The 21,710-nt window shown below is 43.0% G+C and overlaps 1 protein-coding gene across 1 annotated transcript; it reads right to left on the bottom strand.

Moving 5' to 3' along the window:
- Positions 1–797: 797 nt before the first annotated feature.
- LOC129387411 (uncharacterized) lies at positions 798–21,011 on the bottom strand. Its single transcript, XM_055076338.2, has 5 exons — positions 20,875–21,011; positions 10,184–10,335; positions 7,842–7,909; positions 6,584–6,670; positions 798–1,040 (listed from the first exon to the last, which is right to left on the bottom strand). The coding sequence occupies exons 1-5, from the start codon at positions 20,989–20,991 to the stop codon at positions 910–912; spliced, it is 555 nt and encodes a 184-aa protein (XP_054932313.1). The 5' UTR covers positions 20,992–21,011; the 3' UTR covers positions 798–909.
- Between the last annotated feature and the right edge of the window lie 699 nt (positions 21,012–21,710).

Below are 21,710 nucleotides of genomic sequence, written 5' to 3'. Positions count from 1 at the left end.
CAACAACGCTTGGGCGCTAATTCGTAGTACAGGGTTCAATGTCACGCAGGTGGAATTCCGCAGGCAAAGTGCACAAAGCTACCTGATGCCATGGGACAATAATCATAGAGGACCGGGTCAACACAGAACCCCAAAGACTGGTGTGTCCTGACTGGTAGACGGTATGACCATGTGGCCCAATTTGTTGCATCAATACCTAATGGCAAGAGGCGGTGGTGTGCATGAGATAATTGCAACAGCGCAGTGCACACACAATGCACAAAGTATGACGACGGCATGTGTATTCCATAATTTAAACCACGTCACACTAAATAAGTGCTCGACTATTCGCTATGTATGTTTTTTGTGATGTTTCATGGCTTGAAATAAATGTTTTTCACTTCGCGTATTTTGCTGTAGCGTAAGGGCCCAGTGTGACCATATGGTCACGGGCTATATTTCAAAAACTAATTAGGCAAGAGTAATAATGTTTTGCATGTGAATTATTAGTATAAAGGGAAGGTAATATATTAGATTTATTTCAAGATAGCAAGAAAAAAAAGAAACGGGTCCCTAATGGGTTAAGTGGTGGGGTATTTGGAGTGATTTGATTAGTACAAAATACTGCATGGCTCAGTTCACCGTATGCCACCTAATTTCCCAACTGTGCCCCCACGCTTTATCCCTGCAGTCACAGTGAGAAGAAGCAAGAATACGATACTATGCATATTCCGAGAGTGTGTGCAAAAATGTTATATACAAATTGAAAGTACCGTCATAGTCATTAGAAGAAACAAACATGACAAACGATCCGCCAGTGACTGAAAAGCAATGTTTTGTATTTTTTTTATTTAGTAAAGATGCACGAAGATTAAGCAGAACTTCGAGCTTTGAATGCTTCAAAGCAGAAATATTTGTGTCCCTCCATTTTTAACCATGGACACTCTCACAACTCTCCGGGTCGTATGCCTGCTTAGCGTTGTCGCAGTTGTCTTCGTAGTAATCCATGCAATTTTGCGGAATGTTGTTCTTGACTTGTTCGGTCACCCAAAGTACGCATTCTGTCATGTAAAGGAAATTATTAGTTACAAATATGGTCACAAGGAATGCCAAGTATAGCTTTCATGGGGATACTAACGAAGCACGCAGACTTCATTGGTGACTCATACCACATGCAATATGTACAGTCTTTTTTGTTGCTTTTTGTGCATTATATACTGCTATATAACATTGCCTTTGGCCGCTAAATCTACTCAAGTCCATGAGCTGAATTACTCAAAGAGGTGGCCATTACCTGCGGCAAGAAATTCAAAATCTCGCTACGTTCTTTTTAAGTAATAATTTCGCGGCACGTATTGCCATTTACGAATTGTTGCCAATGACACCGCACAAGGCGAAACTACTTGAAACAAATTTTCAGAATGACAGCAGTTTTGAGTTACACTGTCCCAAAGTGTAGAAGGAAAGCAGTTGTCGTTGGGCAGTTTTAGCCGTTTAACGTTGGAAATAAAACGACGTTGTGTTATTTTCGTTTAGCGGCACTATGCAATTGTATAGCCATTCCACGCACATTTGCCCCGTCGCCGTGAATGTTGGGTATAAAGTCGAACTGCGATAACATTGCGGCCGCGCTCCGTACGCATGCTGTGGATGCGAGTCAAAGCGAGCGAAGTTGAACCGAGTACGGTTGCTCAATCTCGCGCGCAAGGCACCAGGTGCATAAGGCGGGCCTGTTATACTCCTGCGGATGGCACGGCTGATCGCGGCCGCGCGGGCTCTTTTGTGAAAGCAATCTGCGGTGGGTGCAGAGTCTTTGGCCCGTCAAGGGTTTCGGGTGCTTTGTGTTCTCGCCCCTTAGTTTGCGCTGAAGCAAGAGGCAGCACGAACGGAAACTCGCTCGCTGCTGCCGCTCTTTCCCACGCCAGCGCTTTGACCGCGAGTGTCCGCTGCCATCGAGTGAGATGTTCCCGTGTTTATCCCGTGCGCGCTTGACACCGTGCGTGTCAATTCAGTCAGTAAGCAAATGCTTACAAGTTTATGCGGCCGATAAAGCTACTGTCCTTACTTCGTATAGCTGTAACATAGTCTGCCATCGCAAGTCTATGTACATTTCAATTCATTGCGCAAATAACGTCTCGCTTTTCCGGACATTCCGTCCAGAGATTGGAGGTGTGCTATCTGCCACGGGCGATATCTCAAAATTACCTGTAGCTGAAAAATGGCGCTTGGACACTAATATCGGTCTCTCTCTCTCTCTCTCTCTCTCTCTATATATATATATATATACATATATATATATATATATATATATATATATATATATATATATATATATATATATATATATATATATATATATATATATATATATATATATATATATATACGCGTGTTTGCGTGCGTCTGTGCTGTGTGTGCATTCGGTGAACGAGCGTCTCGTCGGAAATACCCGGAAGGACGCGTTTGGCGGCAGTGAAAGACGATTGTGTGCTAGTTCCTGTTATACGTACGTTATCATTCGCAATCTACATAAAACAGCTTCTTCTTTACCCAGCTTCCTGTCAGAATAATCATTTGTAAGTGTTCTAGAAAAACAAACACAACGCTTTGTATAATCAGGAAGCGATACTATTTAGGTAAGAGGAAGGAAAGAAAGAAACGTCTGAAGGTTTCTGCACTCAATCCTGTCACTTGCACGGTTTCGTTTGAGTCATGACCAAGTGCCTATCCTCCGGGGCGCCACAGAAACAACCACATAGGTTTTTGCTCCAGCAAAATAACCAGATTATTTAAAATGCGCTTAGGTGGGATTAATCCTCCTAAATCAGAACTGGGATAAACATTAACATCGACATTTAAAAACATCTTTGCTTTACAGTAGGTCTTGCGCAAGGCATTTATGCAACTCCATCTCGAAACTAACACTAAAAAGTTGGCAAGAAATTTAGCTATTTTATTCATGTAGTACTTTTTAAGTGATATGGGGGCGTGGGGTTATGTAACATTTGCGGTGAACAACGCAACGGTTTTACATGCTACATAAAGGACGCATTTCCGCTCTTTTCAACAATGCGCCTCAAAATTACTGGAACGCATGAAAATTACTCATTTAAAATAGGCTTGCAAGAATCAGACGCAAGATCAAACAGGCCCTCCAGCTAAGGTTACCAAAACAGCTAAAGATAATAAGTTGTACAATATACACCTATAAGACATGCGCGTTGTTCCGTCATCTGTCTTCTCTGCCACCAGTTTAATTTCTTTTAGTAATTGATTTTTATGTATTTGTATGTGGGAATACTGTTGACCCGAAGGTCGAAACAGGGTGGGTAAGATAAGCACAAGTACATAATACGACACATGAATGAGAGACAGTGTTTTAGCCGAACATAAAATAATAGCAATCATAAAGAGATCTCAATGTGCAAGTCGGAATACAGTGCACAATATGCTACAGAGTAAATCACATGTGACACCAATGGGGAGACAAAACAAAGGAAAACATAAAAGATTGCCAAGCTTTCCCATGCATAGTGCCCTAAAAATAATCGAAAACAAGAGAAACAATGCCGTAATTTGCTGTAAATCAGCAGCACGATGTATGTAAAATTTAATTGCCGGAACGGAAATGAGTTGAAAGCAAGTGCTCATATCGTTTTATTGAGGCTGATTGAAGGACTGCGGCGGGTAGGGAAATCCATTCTTATATTGCTTTAGGGAATAATGAATGTTTAAAGCACTTTTTTTCGCACTGCGATTGGTTCGAATCGTTCTTTATGGAAACTTCTTAAAGTGTGAGAAGAACATAGTTTTATGTAAAGGTCAGCATTCAAATTAAATGAATTGCTGTGTAATTGGCACAAGAATATTAGACTCGCGGTTCTTCTACATTCGGCAAGCTTGGGAAGTTGAAGATCATTTGACATATTAGTGACACAATCTGTGTGTCTGTATCTCGATAGTATGCATCGAGCCGCTCTTCTCTGGATTTATTGAATCTTGTCTATAAGACATTTTTTGGTGCGCGGATCCCATATAGCGCTCACATACTCTAACGATGCGCGGACGAGGGTTACACAGGCGGTTAACTTTGCCTTCAGAGTAGCCAGCTTCAACTTCCTTCTAAGAAGCCACAATTATTTCCGGGCTTTCGAGTGAATGTCGTAAAGGGCGTTTTCCAGTTTAAACCTGAAGATATTGCGATGCCGAGGCATTTAGACGAGTTAACTTGTGTTATATGATGCCCGTCAATGCTAGCGTGTTTTAGTTCTCCTATAGTCACCCGCATGTGCGATGTCTTGATGAAGCTAATTTTCCTTTTGTTTTCCGTGCTCCAGATTGCGACAACCTGCAGCGCAGAATTTAGTGCGATTTGGTCCTGGTAGCCGTTTATATCTGTGTACATTAATCATCCGCAAGTAAACGTACGGTAATATTATGAGGAATTGTGTCTGACAAATCATTTATGTAGCAGAAAAACAGAACTAGACCCATCACTGAGCCTTGACGGACTCCTGAAGTTGCACCCGGAACAGTTGATTTTGCGTTGTTCACTTCCACGAATTGTGTTATGTTAGACAGATACATTTTTATACATCCTACAATTTTGAGGTTAACTCCTAAGGCTAAAAATTTTACCATCAGTCCTCCGGGAGGAACACGATCAAATGCCTTATACGTGTCAAAGCAAACTGCCTTGATTTGTCCTGTTTCGTTAAGGGATTTTGCAAAGGCGCTTACTTGCAAATTAGTTACCCCCAATTTTAGACGTATAACTGAACTTTCGAATTTTTGAATTAAGGGCGTGACGACCAACAAAGAAGCTGTTCTTTCGTTTAAAAGACCGAGTTCGGTAGTTCTCAAGGCGGTTTGTTGTGCGTGACTATTTCCTTCGCTCTTCTCGTAGCCCACGAAATGCGAAACGTGGCGCGTGTAACGCGACCGTAAGACCGTGACAAGAGAGGCCCGAAATATTTTTCGAGAGAAGTAACTCTATCAGTTCAATGCCTCGCATTCCAATTACCTAGTCATCACGTACGCCACGATCGCCATACGGAACATGCAGGATGCGATTGAGGAAGAAAAAAATAGTTGAAATTTATTTTAGAAATGTGGTGCGCCGTGGTTGGCTTGTAAAACAAAATTATTCGCTCCACTCGTGAATGATGTTTCTGCTATTTGTGTTTCGGCGCTTGTAAGACCACTGGCAATCTCGCAGCTGCTGCGAGAGTACTGTGTTAGCTTGTCAGTAGACACCTGCTTGGGAAAGAACAAGGGTAAAAATTGGCGTCATTCCCGGAAATAAAATTTTTGTTGGAAGTTAGTGCCTTGTGTGTGCGTAAGTTCTTCTAGGTTCTTGTGTTATTGAGGCTACATGAAAAAGAAAGCTGCAAAATAATAAAGAGAGTTCTGCGGTTATTAAAAACATTTATTAACGCTGAAATCTCGCAATGCAAGTGTTAAGAGATATTTGGGAAGTTTATTTTGCTCAAATGAAGATAGAAAAAATTGTTACGAGCATGGCTGCCGCTATTTTTCACAAAGTAGGAATTAGCAAAAATAATTATTTCACTAGAAATGTCATTTCTTCTAAAAAAATGAATGGGCTCCAATCTACGCTATGAAGGCGGTTGGCCAGTGAAGCTGTGGCATCACCTAATCCAATAAACTAATGTGACCTAGCCATGTACAGAGTACTGCCTAGCCTGAGCATGATGCCGTTGTGCATACTGACGATGCTGTTCCTATTGTGACTAATCGAATGCAGGCTGCTCCTCGAGCGCCTTAACAATGCGTGGCTTGCTTTGGGCAGGAACCACTGCATTCTACCCAGACTGAGCTCGACGCCAATTTGCCTATTGATGAGCAGTGTTCACGCTGCAGTTCAGGAATCCCAACTATTCGTGGTCTTTCCAAAGCCCTAACAGAAGACAAATGAGATTAGTTGCTAGGCGGGTTATTCTTTTACATACCAAGGTGTATTTACGTCACTCCTTGCTCTATATGCTGCAGCTGCCGTTTCCCGGCAAATGCAGCTTATGCAACCGCAATAGCGGGAAATGCTTGCGGAAAAGGCCATGTGCGAATTTTAGCTTTCAGGTTCTTTTTGTTTCTTTCCCCCACGTTACCGGTGGGGCCGCGGATGCGCGGAGGCGAGCGCCATCTGGTGCTACTGCAAGGAACCCAGCGGCGAGTGCCTCCCGCTGTGATTGGTTTAGTTTTGCCCACAGACATGGCAAATGCATTGGGGGCAGAAGTATACATCTTCCCTATAAAAGTGTTAGTTACTAAGTATGAACTATCACGTGCACTGTGCACCCTGATGAGCTCTGAAACAGAACATAGGTCGTAAATTTCTTCGGCTTTGTAATGTTTTTCGAGTACGCTGCAGCGTAGCAGAGAATGAATGAATTCGAAAATTAAAGAGCAGATGTGTTGTTAATACTGTATCCCACCAGTTGTCAGGGAAGACCCAATTTGAATGACTTTCCTGAGCTGAGAAGCGCTGATTGAAGTGATCCATGTTGATAACGTGATTAGGAAACAAGTCAATTATATTGGCCAGGGCGGGGTGTAGAACCAGGCCATTTCTATCTTTTCTTACCTTCCCCGTTGTTGTAAGGAATTCGCATGACGATGCAGTTTTTGTAGTCTGAGTAGTCGTAGCTACCCATCCGAAGAGGCCCGTCATCTATTAGAGAGAGAGAAAAATTTTGTCATGTGACTCGAGATTCTTAGGATAGATGTAAAAACTGGATCATACACAGAATCGAAAAATTCACAATGTTCCAATGCGAAAAAATACAAGTCGGTCAGTCGGAGAGCTTGCAGCCATTTATCTGTATAGTCCGAGTTTGCACCCAATAAAACGTTTTCTCACCATCGTAAGGCCCTATGCAACAACATTGTTTTGGCAAATGCTTACAGAAATGCAGAAACACAAGATTTGGTCGACATTGACGTCAGGAACACGCTTTAGTTTCGTTATAGGCTCATTCCTGTTTGACATGTGTGGATTTAATTATTTCACTGCTAATATTATCTGTTCATATGCAAGAGGAAAATATTTGTAGTGCTTGCTTTCTACTACGCGAAGCTCACAGCGACATAGCTCTCTTTGAAGATTCCGTTGTACTGAGGTAATTTTGCAGTGTTCCTTTAGCTTTCAGAGTAAAACAAGTATTGTGCCTTACAGCATCTGAGCCTTACTCTCTACTGGTACTGGTAAAGGCTGATATCATGCCCCTCCTGAATAACAATTAGCAATAAAGCATGAGTTGTATATAGCGCGATATTTGTGCACAAGACTGTATGCGTGCTGTACCCTAAGAGGAACATTAAAACGAACAATAATTTTGTCTGTACCGGCGCCCCAAAGGAAAGCCACACTTGCGGTTAATATGTGCTTGTTAAGCCAGAAAAGACTCAACACGCAAGATGGGTGGCAATTCCGCCTCCAAGTTCCCGCACCAAATCACCGTGACATCGTAGACTTTGACGGCATCTGATGAGGCCTGAGAATAACGTCAGGAATCCAGACATTTTGGACGTGGCCTCGGGGAGTGTAGTGTTGTGAAATACCGCAATAATTAAAATAAATACGCTGCAGCCTATTACAGCGTCGGCTAAAAAGAGAGATGGTGTTCTCCACAGTGCTGCAGCTCATCGTCCTTGTTTTCTGTTTGGGACCTTCTGAATTTATTTCACAGTGCGAGAAGTTATGCTTAGGATGTTTCAAGACCTTTATAGTAAACAAAATTTCATTGCGAGTTCAATTTTCGCTGAAGAATATGTGCTTTTGTACACACGTAGAGCTGTCTTAGCTTCGCTCTCTTTTCGTAGAGCCGGATTAAGGTACTCACCATCTAGGTTCTTGAACATAAACTGGCCGCGCTTCGGTCCCGCTAGAACTAGATATGTAACATTGCGCCTGAAAAGACACATCGCAAGTTTCACTTCACCAAAAGACAATCCATCGTATATAATGCATGACAAATTAACACACCGCGCAGATGACTGAAATTTCTGTTTAGAAACGTGCAACAACAAGGATAATATTGCACTTCCCGATGACCTCACAAGTATAAATAAGAAGCTTGGATGTACAGATCGCTGAAGGAACAGAATACTTCCTTTAGTTTTCTTTTTTTTCCGTAGCTTCAAGCATGGTACTGGCATTTTGTACGCGTCCTAACGAAAGGTCAAGAGAAGCAAGAACACATGACCAGAAGAGCCCACTGCAGTGCAAAGCAAAATAAATGTCTCAAAGAAAAGTATTTGTTAGTTCTAGCGCAACCTATTGTGCAGTGCCTATGCACAAAAAAATACCTCTTGGCCCTCGATACCAGTGGCAGAGCATGCCTGTATGTATCTGAAAGTCGGGAAAGGATGAAAAAAAACATTGCCTCCGCTATTGACGCTCTGCTTACCCCGGTTGGCACCAATTTATCACCGATCCGCTGCACTGGCCTGGTGTTAGTATATTCTACATTCGCTGACCTGCGTTGTTCCGTGGGCATCACTTTCTATTCAGCGCTGTTACAGTAGGAAACGTTAGATTTTGCATTTTAATGCCTCTTCAGTCTTGATTAGGTGCTAAAATGGCATTTAGGTACGGACCGTACTGTACTTGCTTATCGGATTTCTTCATTGGCTGTATATGATGCCTTTACTTAACTAGGCCACACAACAGCTTGTTCTTGATACCTTTTCACTGATTTTTTTTTTCAGCTGGCAATGCCAGCCAGAACGCACAGCCCAGTGACATCGAGTAGTTATGTGAGTGATGAAAACGATGGTGAACTAGACTGCACCAACTGCCCTGCTTCTCCCTTTCACCTCATCATTATGCGTCCTCACACAGTTATGTACACTCTCCCTTCCCCAAATGCAAAGTACCCAGACATAGCAAGCTATCCAAGGATGACCTGTTTCCCATGTCTAAAATATTCTGTACCTCTTCTCCGGTTACATGCGCAGTGAAACTGCCACTTCAGGAAACCCGGGATATCAGAATTTATTATTAATGGAAATGATTTCGATTACTAGATACAATTTCATAAAGTTTATTGAGCTGAAAATATTAAAGCAACGAAGTTAACCGTGCCTCACTCCATGTAACAACGTTTTTGGGAAAACCATAGACAGTGATACACGCCAAAACAAACCTTTCATGTTAAATGTTGCCACACATGTTTTTCAGGTGTCTATGCAGTAGAGGCATTATCATGTCGGCTTGAGGCGGGTTGCTTCACTTTCAGGAAGCTGCCAATACCAGTTTCACGGCCTCGAAAGCTAAGCTTCGGCTTATCAGAGGTCGCCAGCTGCTCTATCGGGACCGAGTGGAAATGTTTATTGTCTTAGCACAGCAGTATTCCGGAATTTTTGAGTCTGGCCAAGCTACTGCAGGCAGAAACTGCACATGTTATCGTACATTGAAAATCTGACATCCAGACAAAGTTGTTTCAAGTGCTTCTGATTTTGTGAAGTTCTCAATTCCACATAATTATTACTGAGTCTCGCCTACTTCGTTAAATCAATATTTTACTGTAACAGTTTAAGTACTGTCCGTATGCCATGAAGTTCGTATACGAGATCTAGAAGAAAATCTGGGTGAAGTTGCCGCCATGTTACTATTGCACGTTGTTGCCAGCGCAATCATCTCCAAATAGGCCTAAAAGAATTTTAACAGCATTAACAGCACCCAAAATTTAAAGCGAAAATTACCATTCGCACATAGCACGTGCACATGAACAGAGCGTAAAGAACAACCTCTGTAGTTTTGAAAAAGGTTTGATAGCTAGTCATAAACTTTACTGTGACGGATAGAACGCGTTTGCACGCGCGTTAACCGGAAAGCGCCACATACAAGCGAAGCTCGTAATCGCGTCCGATCACGCATTTCGTCACAATCGTACCTCATTGCTTGCGTTCGCTTTATGGTTGAACTGAGAGCTCAAGTTTAGCCGTACTAGGCGTGACAAAAACACCTTTGCTAAATGAACTATAAATAAGTTTTCCCTGTCTTTAGTTCCGACATCGTTTCTTCATGGCGGCGTCCATGTGGTTACCTGTTTCAATAAGAGGTCGCTATCGGGAGCTTTGCCTGTAGAGTTGATTACAATAACTGCTTGCATGATATCAGAATTCTTCCATTTGATTTACCATCCCACATTCCTCATTCTTCGTCGGTTCAGCTACTTACGGTTGATGACCATGCAGTCCTTTGAGAATCCACACATATTTAGTACTCCGTGTACTTCTGTTGTAGTCTCTCCGCACGGCCGTAAGGCAATCAAGGTCTCCATCCTTGTCAATGTCGAAAATAGCAACGACGTTTTCAAAGTTCTCGAAAACCTGCAACATCGTAGGTTCCATCAGATATTGAAGCACTTTGATGTTGCCACAACTCAAACGAACCACTATGAGAAGGTTACTTGGTGTTCTGACAAATTATTGGCACCGTGATTATCAAATGACATCAGTACTCAACTTCTCTGTCGAAGAGTTCAGTAGTAAATGTTAGAACTTAGATTTTTTTACTGCGCAACGTCCAATCTGTTGCCCACTCCTTTAAACTTCCAAACGCATGAATGCCATTCGAGACAGAGCCTCTGTCACGACACCGACGTAAGCGTTATCGTTGTCATGACGTCAGTGACGTCCTTGTTGCATACAGGAGGGCAGAATCTACTACGAAATCGCACTTTGGGGGAGTCTCTCACTCAAGGTAGGAAATCATAAAGGTTCTAAGGTTGCGTATCATTTTCTTATTGATATATATTTATTTATGAGTTCTTATATTTTTTATTTTTTTAGTTCTTATATTTATTTATGAGTTCTTATATATTTATTTATGAGGCCGCCTTTGGCATATGAACCTGGCAACGTTTAACGCTAGAACGTTATCTAGTGAGGCGAGTCTAGCAGTGCTATTGGAGGAATTAGAGGGCAGCAAATGGGATATAATAGGGCTCAGTGAAGTTAGGAGGCCAAAAGAAGCATATACAGTGCTAAAAAGCGGGCACATCCTGTGCTACCGGGGCTTAGCAGAGAGACGAGAACTAGGGGTCGGATTCCTGATTAATAAGAACATAGCTGGTAACATACAGGAATTCTATAGCATTAACGAGAGGGTGGCATGTCTTGCTGTGAAACTTAATAAGAGGTACAAAATGAAGGTTGTACAGGTCTACGCCCCTACATCTAGTCATGATGACCAGGAAGTCGAAAGCTTCTATGAAGACGTGGAATCGGCGATGGGTAAAGTCAAAACAAAATACAGTATACTGATGGGCGATTTCAATGCCAGGGTAGGCAAGAAGCAGGCCGGAGACAAGTCAGTGGGGGAATATTGCATAGGCTCTAGGAATAGCAGAGGAGAGTTATTAGTAGAGTTTGCAGAACAGAATATGCGGATAATGAATACCTTTTTCCGCAAGCGGGTTAGCCGAAAGTGGACGTGGAGGAGCCCGAATGGTGAGACTAGAAATGAAATCGACTTTATACTCTGCGCGAACCCTGCGCGAACACGTGCTCGGCAAGGTGCGCTGCAGTGACCATAGGATGGTAAGAACTCGAATTAGCCTTGACTTGAGGAGGGAGCGGAAGAAACTGGTACATAAGAAACCAATCAATGAGTTAGCGGTAAGAGGGAAACTAGAGGAATTCCGGATCAAGCTACAAAACAGGTATTCGGCTTTAACCCAGGAAGAGGACCATAGTGTTGAAGCAATGAACGACAATCTTATGGGCATCATTAAGGAGTGCGCAATAGAAGTCGGTGGTAACTCCGTTAAACAGGAAACCAGTAAGCTATCGCAGGAGACGAAAGATCTGATCAAGAAACGCCAATGTATGAAAGCCTCTAACCCTACAGCTAGAATAGAACTGGCAGAACTTTCTAAGTTAATCAACAAGCATAAGACAGCGGACATAAGGAACTATAATGTGGATAGAATTGAACAGGCTCTCAGGAACGGAGGAAGCCTAAAAGCAGTAAAGAAGAAACTAGGAATAGGCAAGAATCAGATGTGTGCGTTAAGAGACAAAGCCGGCAATATCGTTACTAATATGGATGAGATAGTTCAAGTGGCTGAAGAGTTTTATAGAGATTTATACAGTACCAGTAACACCCACGACGATAAGGTGAGAGAGAATAGTCTAGAGGAACTTGAAATCCCACAAGTAACACCGGAAGAGGTAAAGAACGCCTTGGGAGCTATGCAAAGGGGGAAGGCAGCTGGGGAGGATCAGGTAACAGCAGATTTGTTGAAGGATGGTGGGCAGATTGTTCTGGAGAAACTGGCCACCCTGTATACGCAATGCCTCAAGACTTCGAGCTTACCGGAATCTTGGAAAAACGCTAATATAATCCTAATCCATAAGAAAGGGGACGCCAAAGACTTGAAAAATTATAGACCGATCAGCTTACTGTCCATTGCCTACAAAGTATTTACTAAGGTAATCGCAAATAGAATCAGGAATACCTTAGACTTCTGTCAACGAAAGGACCAGGCAGGATTCCGTAAAGGCTACTCAACAATAGACCATATTCACACTATCAATCAGGTGATAGAGAAATGTGCGGAATATAACCAACCCTTATATATAGCCTTCATTGATTACGAAAAAGCATTTGATTCAGTCGAAACCTCAGCAGTCATGAAGGCACTACGGAATCAGGGTGTAGCTGAGCCATATGTAAAGATACTGGAAGCTATCTATAGCGGTTCCACAGCCACCGTAATCCTCCACAAAGAAAGCAACAAAATCCCAATAAAGAAAGGCGTCAGACAGGGAGATACGATATCTCCTATGCTATTCACAGCATGTTTACAGGAGGTATTCAGAGACCTGGAGTGGGAAGAATTGGGGATAAAAGTTGATGGAGAATAGCTTAGCAACTTGCGATTCGCTGATGATATTGCCTTGCTTAGTAACTCAGGAGACCAATTGCAATGCATGCTCACTGACCTGGAGAGGCAAAGCAGAAGGGTGGGTCTGAAAATTAATCTACAGAAAACTAAAGTAATGTTTAACAGTCTCGGAAGAGAACAGCAGTTTACGATAGGCAGCGAGGCACTGGAAGCGGTAAGGGAATACATCTACTTAGGGCAGGTAGTGGCCACGGATCCGGATCATGAGACTGAAATAACCAGAAGAATAAGAATGGGCTGGGGTGCGTTTGGCAGGCATTCTCAAATCATGAACAGCAGGTTGCCACTATCCCTCAAGAGGAAAGTGTATAACAGCTGTGTCTTACCAGTACTCACCTACGGGGCAGAAACCTGGAGGCTTACGAAAAGGGTTCTGCTGAAATTGAGGACGACGCAACGAGCCATGGAAAGAAGAATGATAGGTGTAACGTTAAGGGATAAGAAAAGAGCAGATTGGGTGAGGGAACAAACGCGGGTAAAAGACATCTTAGTTGAAATCAAGAAAAAGAAATGGGCATTGGCCGGACATGTAATGAGGAGGGAAGATAACCGATGGTCATTAAGGGTTACGGACTGGATTCCAAGGGAAGGGAAGCGTAGTAGGGGGCGGCAGAAAGTTAGGTGGGCGGATGACATTAAGACGTTTGCAGGGACAACATGGCCACAATTAGTACATGGCCGGGGTAGTTGGAGAAGTATGGGAGAGGCCTTTGCCCTGCAGTGGGCGTAGCTAGGCTGATGATGATGATCATGACTTGTAATTACATAGGAGGCAGAAGGATTCTGGTTAAGAAAGACGCTTCAGAAGAAGGGAGGTACCATGCAACGAGCGATAGCTAAGAAAATCATACGCGCAATGTTAATAAACAGGAAGTCAGCGGTGAGAATTAGCAGATCGGCGTAGCCGATATTCTAGTTGACCATAAGAAGGCGAAATTAGTTGGGTGGGCCATGTAACGCATCTTGCAGTTTTTCATTTTGTATTATAGTTACAATAAAGCTACCAAAAAAGAGAGGTGCAGTCGAGAACGCCGGAAAACCAGGTGGCGCAACGACATTTGGAATATACAGGCACAATATGGAGGTGGCGGGGGCAAGACAAGGGTAATTCGTGATAGGCTGTACTAACCGTCTTGCCCTCGAAATAAAATCGGCTGTTACTGATAACGATGACAGTGGTGATGCATTTCATAATGGTTGTTTTTTTTTTCTAGCTATGCGCACTCTTACTTGCTTTTCCCTTCGTTTCATTACTTTAGGTAGTTTTTACGACGACCGAACTACGATGAAATAGGGAAATGTGTTTGATAAATTTTTTTTTATAAGACATGTGCCAAACGCACATCGACAGTGGCGACCATTGAAATCGCCCAGGACGAACCTATACAAACATACATTATGGTGGAAGCATTTAGAGTGCACAATAAGCACTTTGCCCGTGCCCGTTCCCATCATCTGGCAACACTACCGTCAGAAAGGCCGCATGCATCATTTTGTACAGCAATTTCGGATTATTACCGTCGCCTTCCATCAGGCTTCACTCCCGCAACTAAGCCAACAATTCCACCGTTGTGTTTGGCTCGATCTGCAGTGCACCTTACCGTACTAGGAACCAGGAAAATATCTGAGCTGTCGTCACCTGCTGTTAAAAAAACTAACGCTGCTCCTTTTGCACGAGAGGTACGCTGACCACGTACATATTTATATTGATGGATCGGAAACTCTCCAGTGTTCCTCTGGAGCCGTGGTTTTCCCAGCGAAAGCCTCCACCATCAGTTTCAAGATGTGTCACCCAACGACACCGACGGCTGCGAAACTTGCAGCTCGTCACGCTGCGCTTCGTCTCGTCAGCCAAAAACAACCAGCAAGATGGTCTATATTCAGTCACTCGAAGGCAGCACTGCAGTCTTTGCTATCAGCCCTGCGGCGTGGACCTCACTAACAACTGATATTGGAGATTACACGACTAATCCATACCTTGATTGAGAAAGTACACCACGTGGCATTTCAGTGGCTTCCAAGTACCTGCGGCGTCATAGGGAATGAATACGTCGATAACGCTGCTCGGTCGGCTCTTCAAGGCGACGACGAGGAGCCGATGCCGTCATCAAGGACAGATGCCGCTAGAAAACTTGGAATGCTCATCCATGATATCACATTCTCCTTGTGGAATGCAGGAAGTTTTCAAAACAACCGGCTGCACAACCTAGACTCTTCTCTACGCCTTTTCATTCCAGTTGGACTCTGCCATCACGAAGCTACCCTGCTTTGTCGAATATGGCTAAGGGTGACCTTCTCAAAGTCTTTTGCATTCCGAATTGGTTTGACCGATGAGGGCTCGTGCGATGACAGTGGTAGTGAGGAGACTGAACACCTTCTCTGTAACTGTCCTCGCTACAATTTGCAGAGACGATCGCTCGCAATCGTGATAACGCGCATTGACCAAAGACATCTAACAGAAGAAATTAATTTAGAATGACGACATCATGAGCCGTCGAAGCGGAGGGCGACGAAGGCACTGTTGCAGCTTTTAAGGGCAACGGTAATGGACAAGTGGCTATAGCCTGAACAGATGTTTATAGAGCTCCAACTGCTACAGTTCTGCGCGGTGACAGTGACCCATACTGACTGTATGTCTATGTTCCTCTTTCTTTATCGACTTTGCTAGCACTTTACCTCCCTCCCCTCTCTCTCCAGAGCGTAGGGTAACAAACTAGATTTTCCCATCTGGTTAAGTTCCCTGTCTTTCCCATTTCTTCTGTCTCTTTCTCTCTTCTTCATGTTTTAGACGACATAACACAATACATGAAAAGCATTTGAGACCCGAATACCCTATTATTGTTTCAGCAGATATCAATCGATTAAATATTGATTGGCAAACCATGTCACTCTAGCGTTAAAACGACCTTTTAGGGGAAGCCGTGCTGCAGATTACCTTTAATTTGTTACAGATAGCGAACCGCCGTGCTTGCTTAGCGGGTTTAGTGTGGGGCTGCTAAGCACGGGGTCACGGGGTCGAATCCCGGCCACGGCGTCCGCACTTCGATGGGGGCGAAATTCGAAAACACCCGTGTACTTAGATTTAGGTTCGTGTTAAAGAACCCCAAGCGGTCCGAAATTCCGGAGTCCCCTACTACGGCATGCCTTATAACCAAATCGTGGTGTTGGCAGGTAAATCCTCAGAATATATATTACAGTTAGTGGATACGTAATCAAGATTTAGGGGCTATATGGTTATATTGGATCTTGTCTTGGGAAGCGGACCTGTAAGAACATCTGCGACGTTTTTCTCCGCATTTGATGTGACGAGGCGTGTACTGTTAACAATAAATAATGTAAACCTAAACATTTACCGCAAAATTTGGAGGACGCTTAAGCTTCACCATTAAGAGTGGAACGCCCCATAATATTCGAATATTCCCCTAGTGTTTCTACGCTTCCCGGCAGCTGCAGTTTATGTTACCGTAATGTTCACCGGGAACGCTGGCGGCGAACGCTGTGCACGAAGGCGAGCTTTCTGGTTCTTTTTTTTTGATGGTGTGCAAAGAACAGAGGGGGCTGCGCCGCTCCTACTAAGAGATACCTCATACGGCAGCTGGAACACGCGTTTAAAGGGGTTATAGTGTTTAAAGGGGTTTGCGTTTGAGTTTCCGCGTAACAGAATTGTGTTTTCTCGTATATTCAGATTACAATCCGACGCTGTCATGTCTGTAGGTTGTGTGTACGTCGTACTTTACGACTTTCTGGGTAATTTACCTTAGCAAGTTCAATTATTTCAGTAACTTCCTCTCGCCACATGGAGGATCTGCGTGGTTGGGTATGCGTTGTTCGAAATTTATCTTTTGGGGAAGCGACGTCTAACGCGGAACGCCGACGCCGCATTTTCTGGGACACGGAGCCCTTAACGCGCTCGCAGTAGACCAATTCGTTCTACCAATTTCTGTCGTACAGGTGACGTCTCGATCGTAGACACGCTTTCTTTTCATCTGGGTACATTTTCAGAAATAACTGTATACGCGCATGAGCTATCGCAGCGCTTTAATCCTGTTGGTAATAAGCAAGAAGTTTGCACAGACTATGGCAAAGAAAAAAAAGAAGAACCTTTGAATTTCTCGCAGCAGCCCGCTGCGCGCTGACGTGCGTTCCGAAGGACCAGAATAAAGTTTTGTCATACCATAATATACTTTAAACTTCTCGGGAGGCTTTGCGAGTGGAAAGACAGCTAAAGAGGTTAAAGAAAAAAAAAGAAATGAGGTTGCGCTTCACAAAATCAACAAGATGTGTCTTCCTGTTTCGTCTAGCCTTCGAAAATAACTGGTTTCTGGCAAACAAGTCTTCTATGAGCAATTGATCGCAGCATCTCCGGTGAAATTCTGAAGGAAAGTGTCGCCAAAACATGTCAATGGGATGTCCTTGAAGTTAATAATATTCATTAGGGTGTTGAAGAGTGAAGGCGGCCAAAGCATTTATTGAACACTTACAGTGGGTGTTTACTTATTATGGGTAGGCGTCACCTGGTTTCGAAGGTTCCTTGCCCCTGATTCCTGATTTCTTTATAACTGAACGCGGCATTTTACACATGCTCCTAAAGCTCGATGGCAAAAAATGCACCGGTCCAGGTTACATGCTCCACGCTTTGGTTAGAAGATGCTGAGTGGGCTTCTATATACTAGCACGTTGGGGTCCTGTGTTCGAGCAGAGCCAACTTCCGAATGACTGGAGTATAGTCCGAGTCGTGCCGCTTCATATAAATAGTGCCAGACAATGGATAAAAATTTACAGCCTATTTATTATATTACACCAGCAAACTCTTAGAACACATAATACGTAAACATGTTGTACGTTTCGTAGATAAATATAACATCTTAGCCGAAGTTTCACCATGAATTCAGGAAAGGGTATTCCAATTAGCAGGTATTTGCCGCGATCTATAATTTTGCCAAATTCGTGAATAATTTAGGAAAAGTGCGGCAATTTTTATGAAGCTTTCTAAATTTTTCAACAACGTATCACATAATAAAATGATAAAATAATACATTACATGCTCAGGCATTGGCAGTTTTTAACTGGATATCAGCGTATGTAAATCTTGGGTGTGGGAATGTTCAGAGTAAAAGCCACCAATGAGCCCAGTTACCAGTTAAGTCAGGTGTATAAGAAGCGAACGTGCAGGCGTACGTAAAAAGAAAAGAATAAAAGTTGAATGGTTCCATTTGCTGTAACTCTTTCAATTCTTATATATATATATATGTATATAGGATAGTCGAAAAAAGACCTCTGTAACATAACACAGTATGCACAACTTTGTGTCTTTAATCAGAGATTAACGGTCACTGAGATCTGTTATTGTAAAAGGGACACAAAAGGACAATTACAGAAACGTTGCAGCGCTTGTATCGTGCCAAGAAAAAATTCACATTGCGAGAAAATTTTGTACAAAGAATCCGAATACCCTTTTCGTAATTCAAATCTCCCGCCTCTCAACCAGGGAGTAGTGACGTTGCATTCACGACTAAAAGTAAACGCGTGGCCATGGAGGAACCTAGCCAAGATCGAGCGGTGGATTCGCCGAGGCAGTTGCTTTTGGTCAAGTGGCGTGGATGGTTCGCACATCCCGCAACATCACATCGACGTGGAATTCACTGCTACTTGCAGTTTGTGCGGGTTTCGCGAGCCACGAAAACCAGCGAAGCACTACGTAATAACAAAACTACTGAAACTCGAAAGTGCACCCGCCGTGGTTGGCTCAGTGGCTATGGTGTTAGGCTGCTGAGCACGAGGTCGCCGGATTGAATCCCGGCCACGGCGGCCGCATTTCGATGGGGTGAAATGCGAAAACACCCATGTACTTAGATTTAGGTGCACGTTAACGAACTCCAGGTGGTCAAAATTTCCTGAGTCCCCCCGCTACGGCGTGCCTCATAATGAGAAAGTGGTTTTGGCACCTAAAACCCCATAATTAATTTTTTTTTAGCTCCAAAGCGCGAGCAGTGCAGAGTCGAGTGAAGATGAAACCTTTCCACCAGACCAGCTGCGTCGTTGTCAAGGATAATGACTGTTAGTTCGGTTTTCTTAAATGAAATAGAAGTGGACAACTTTAGTAGCATTTTTTTTCGCTTTATAATCCAATACAATAATGCGTTATAACTATCGGCTGAGTACTAGTGACAGAAGTTAAATGAGGACTACCTTCTTGATGGCGCCAGTACCTGAACGTATCCAGGAAATCTCTAATTGTGCCCTGCATTTACCTCAATTTCTCTATTACTACGGCTCTCTTCGCAATAATATTGGCGCCTTAGAGATTTTCGAGCACTAATCTATAACTTTATCTTTAACTAAAACTTTCCTTTATTGCCCCTTTAAATGATTCGTTTGTGCGCGTTTCATGGTGCGAGCGTTCGTGAATATCTAAACACTTTCAAAAAACTGTTTCTATCCGGTATCTCGCAAAAAACGCCCTTAATGTTTCATGGACATTTCGAGAACTTGTTTTTGTCTGAGGTGTCCTATTGCAAATATAAAATTTGAGTGATATCAGTTGGACTCAGCATGCTAGACATCTCACAGCTAAGGCATGCCGTAAGTTATAATTTTAGAAGAGCTCTAATCATAGCTAACCTAGCTGTTCGAAGACTAGCGTAGAAATTCAATGTCATCCAACTTTTAGAGTGTGGTCTTATAATATGTGACCCCCATAAAAGTTTATACTCGAAAACTTGAGAAACTCTGCAATATAGCCATATAGTTCTTTTGCAACAATTTGAGATGCAGCTTACTTACTGAACGTCTAGCCCGCCCTAACTTATCCCCGTTATCCGAAAGAAACCGACCTTCAAGACTATAGTTATTGTATCAATTTATTAAAGAACACTATCAAATTGACATTAGTGAGTGGGCTTCTTCATCAGCTGGTTATTATACGCGTTAGAGACGCAACCTAACCATAGTGCCGTTTGGATCTGCAATGATTGTTTTATGTATTCTATTTTATGCAAAAGGTCAGCGACTAAAATTATCTTAGCAACAACATTGTACCAGCACATTCGTTACTTGTTTTTTCACCTTGACTTGATCGGTGATGTAGACTCTGTTTCGTTCTCAGAGTTTTCTGTAATACTGGTTTCGTACGAATTTGTCCCTTTTATGCAAGTAATTTAACCGGTGCGATATTTTGCCATTATGTTGCATTTTCTCTTACATTGCACTCCATCCTGCTAAAACCCCTGTAATGGCAGGGGCAGTACCACTAAAATAAATAAACACCGCCATCAAACGTCCGACATAGTAATTTCCAATGCTCATGATGCATCCTGCATTTTCATGTAATCTAAAGAGTATTTTAATGAGTATCACAGGTGTGGGTGCTTCTCGTCACATGTCGCGGCACGGCGTTCTAGGTCAAGTAAGTGCCCATTTTCGGAAGTGCTGTTTGCACGGATATCACCAACCCCCTTTCCTATACTTCCGCAGGCACCTCACTAAGACTGTTGTTTGCTGCTTCTGCAAGGACTTTGTGTGTTCTTGAGATAGGTATCAATGAGATATAAAATAAGCGCTAACGTAAACAAAGCAAACAATTTTCGCAATCACGAGAACATGACCACCACGGGCATTGAGAATAGACCAAGGAAGCCTGCAGCTTTTGTTCCAAAACGCCTTCATATGTATTCACGTCCAACATTCCTGTGAATTATGCTGTTCTGCAGGTAGGTAAAGAACCGTAAATATAAAGAAACAAAATAATATTTGGATTTGTCTAGTTCTCGCACATATTTCTTAGCCCAACAGTATTGTTGAGCTGCCAGGTAATGTATCAAGAAGTAACGTATAAAGCATTGTACGTAAGTCTATGGTTATATTGTTCATCCTGAATTAACTTTTCCGAGGATAATGAGCTGGAAAGAAAGCCAGCCTCAATGCTGAGTACGTCAAAAGTGGCTAAAATATGTTTTACCGTTGCAGCTTCTCCGGGCTCCTGAGGAAGTTGGTGTTTCGGTTGGCCATTCGTGGAGCAAACTGTCAAAGCGTAAATGATCAAAACGATCAAGTGCTCCATGGAGACCAGCAACATTGTCGATAAGACACTGGTGATCACCCTTGGATGCGCCAAGCTTTGTTCGTATATATAAGCAATAACGGTGGCATTGAGCCTTAGTCGTTTTGTTGTAAATACTTTTAGAGTCGTAGTGCAAATTGAGTTGGACCCCAATCAAATGGCTTGGCAAGAGAATGACAAGAGTTAATTTCGTTGTATAGAGCACAATATTTTGTCGTAATATGCGGCACTGCTCTGCTTGTGCGAGTTGACTTCTTATTTCAGACAGGCTGAAGAATAAATATGTCAGAATCGAAGTCACCCATCGGCTTTACAAATAGTCATAGAGGTCGAGCGCTAGGAAAAAAAGCAGATATTTGGGCACATTGGTTCACTTTAATTTGGTTCTTTTGACAGGCACAGAAATTACTTCCGGCTTGTTCGAATGAAGCAGTGAAGGCACAGTTCAAGCTGAGTGGGGAGCGTGCCTACTGGCTGTATATGATTTCGTAAGTGTGACCAATTTCGTAGCTGAAAGCCTCACTCCCGTTAGAAAGGTTCCTGCGGTCTACGGGCCCTCACGGTAGACCTAAAGAACGCCGCCCCCTACTGCTCTATACCCTGCGCGGTTGAATGTGCTCGCCTCTCTTTCTCTCTCTCTCTCTTTCTCCCCCTTCAACTTTTTTTCTCTTTTTCTCGTGCAGAGTAGCCAACCCGAACTACCTATGGCTAACCTCCCTGCCTTTCTTTGCAGC

Source organism: Dermacentor andersoni, chromosome 2 (genome assembly GCF_023375885.2).
Source record: "Dermacentor andersoni chromosome 2, qqDerAnde1_hic_scaffold, whole genome shotgun sequence".
NCBI lineage: Eukaryota > Metazoa > Arthropoda > Arachnida > Ixodida > Ixodidae > Dermacentor > Dermacentor andersoni.
The sequence above is the reverse complement of the archived record's forward strand: the minus strand, read 5'-3'. Positions and strand labels throughout refer to the sequence as shown.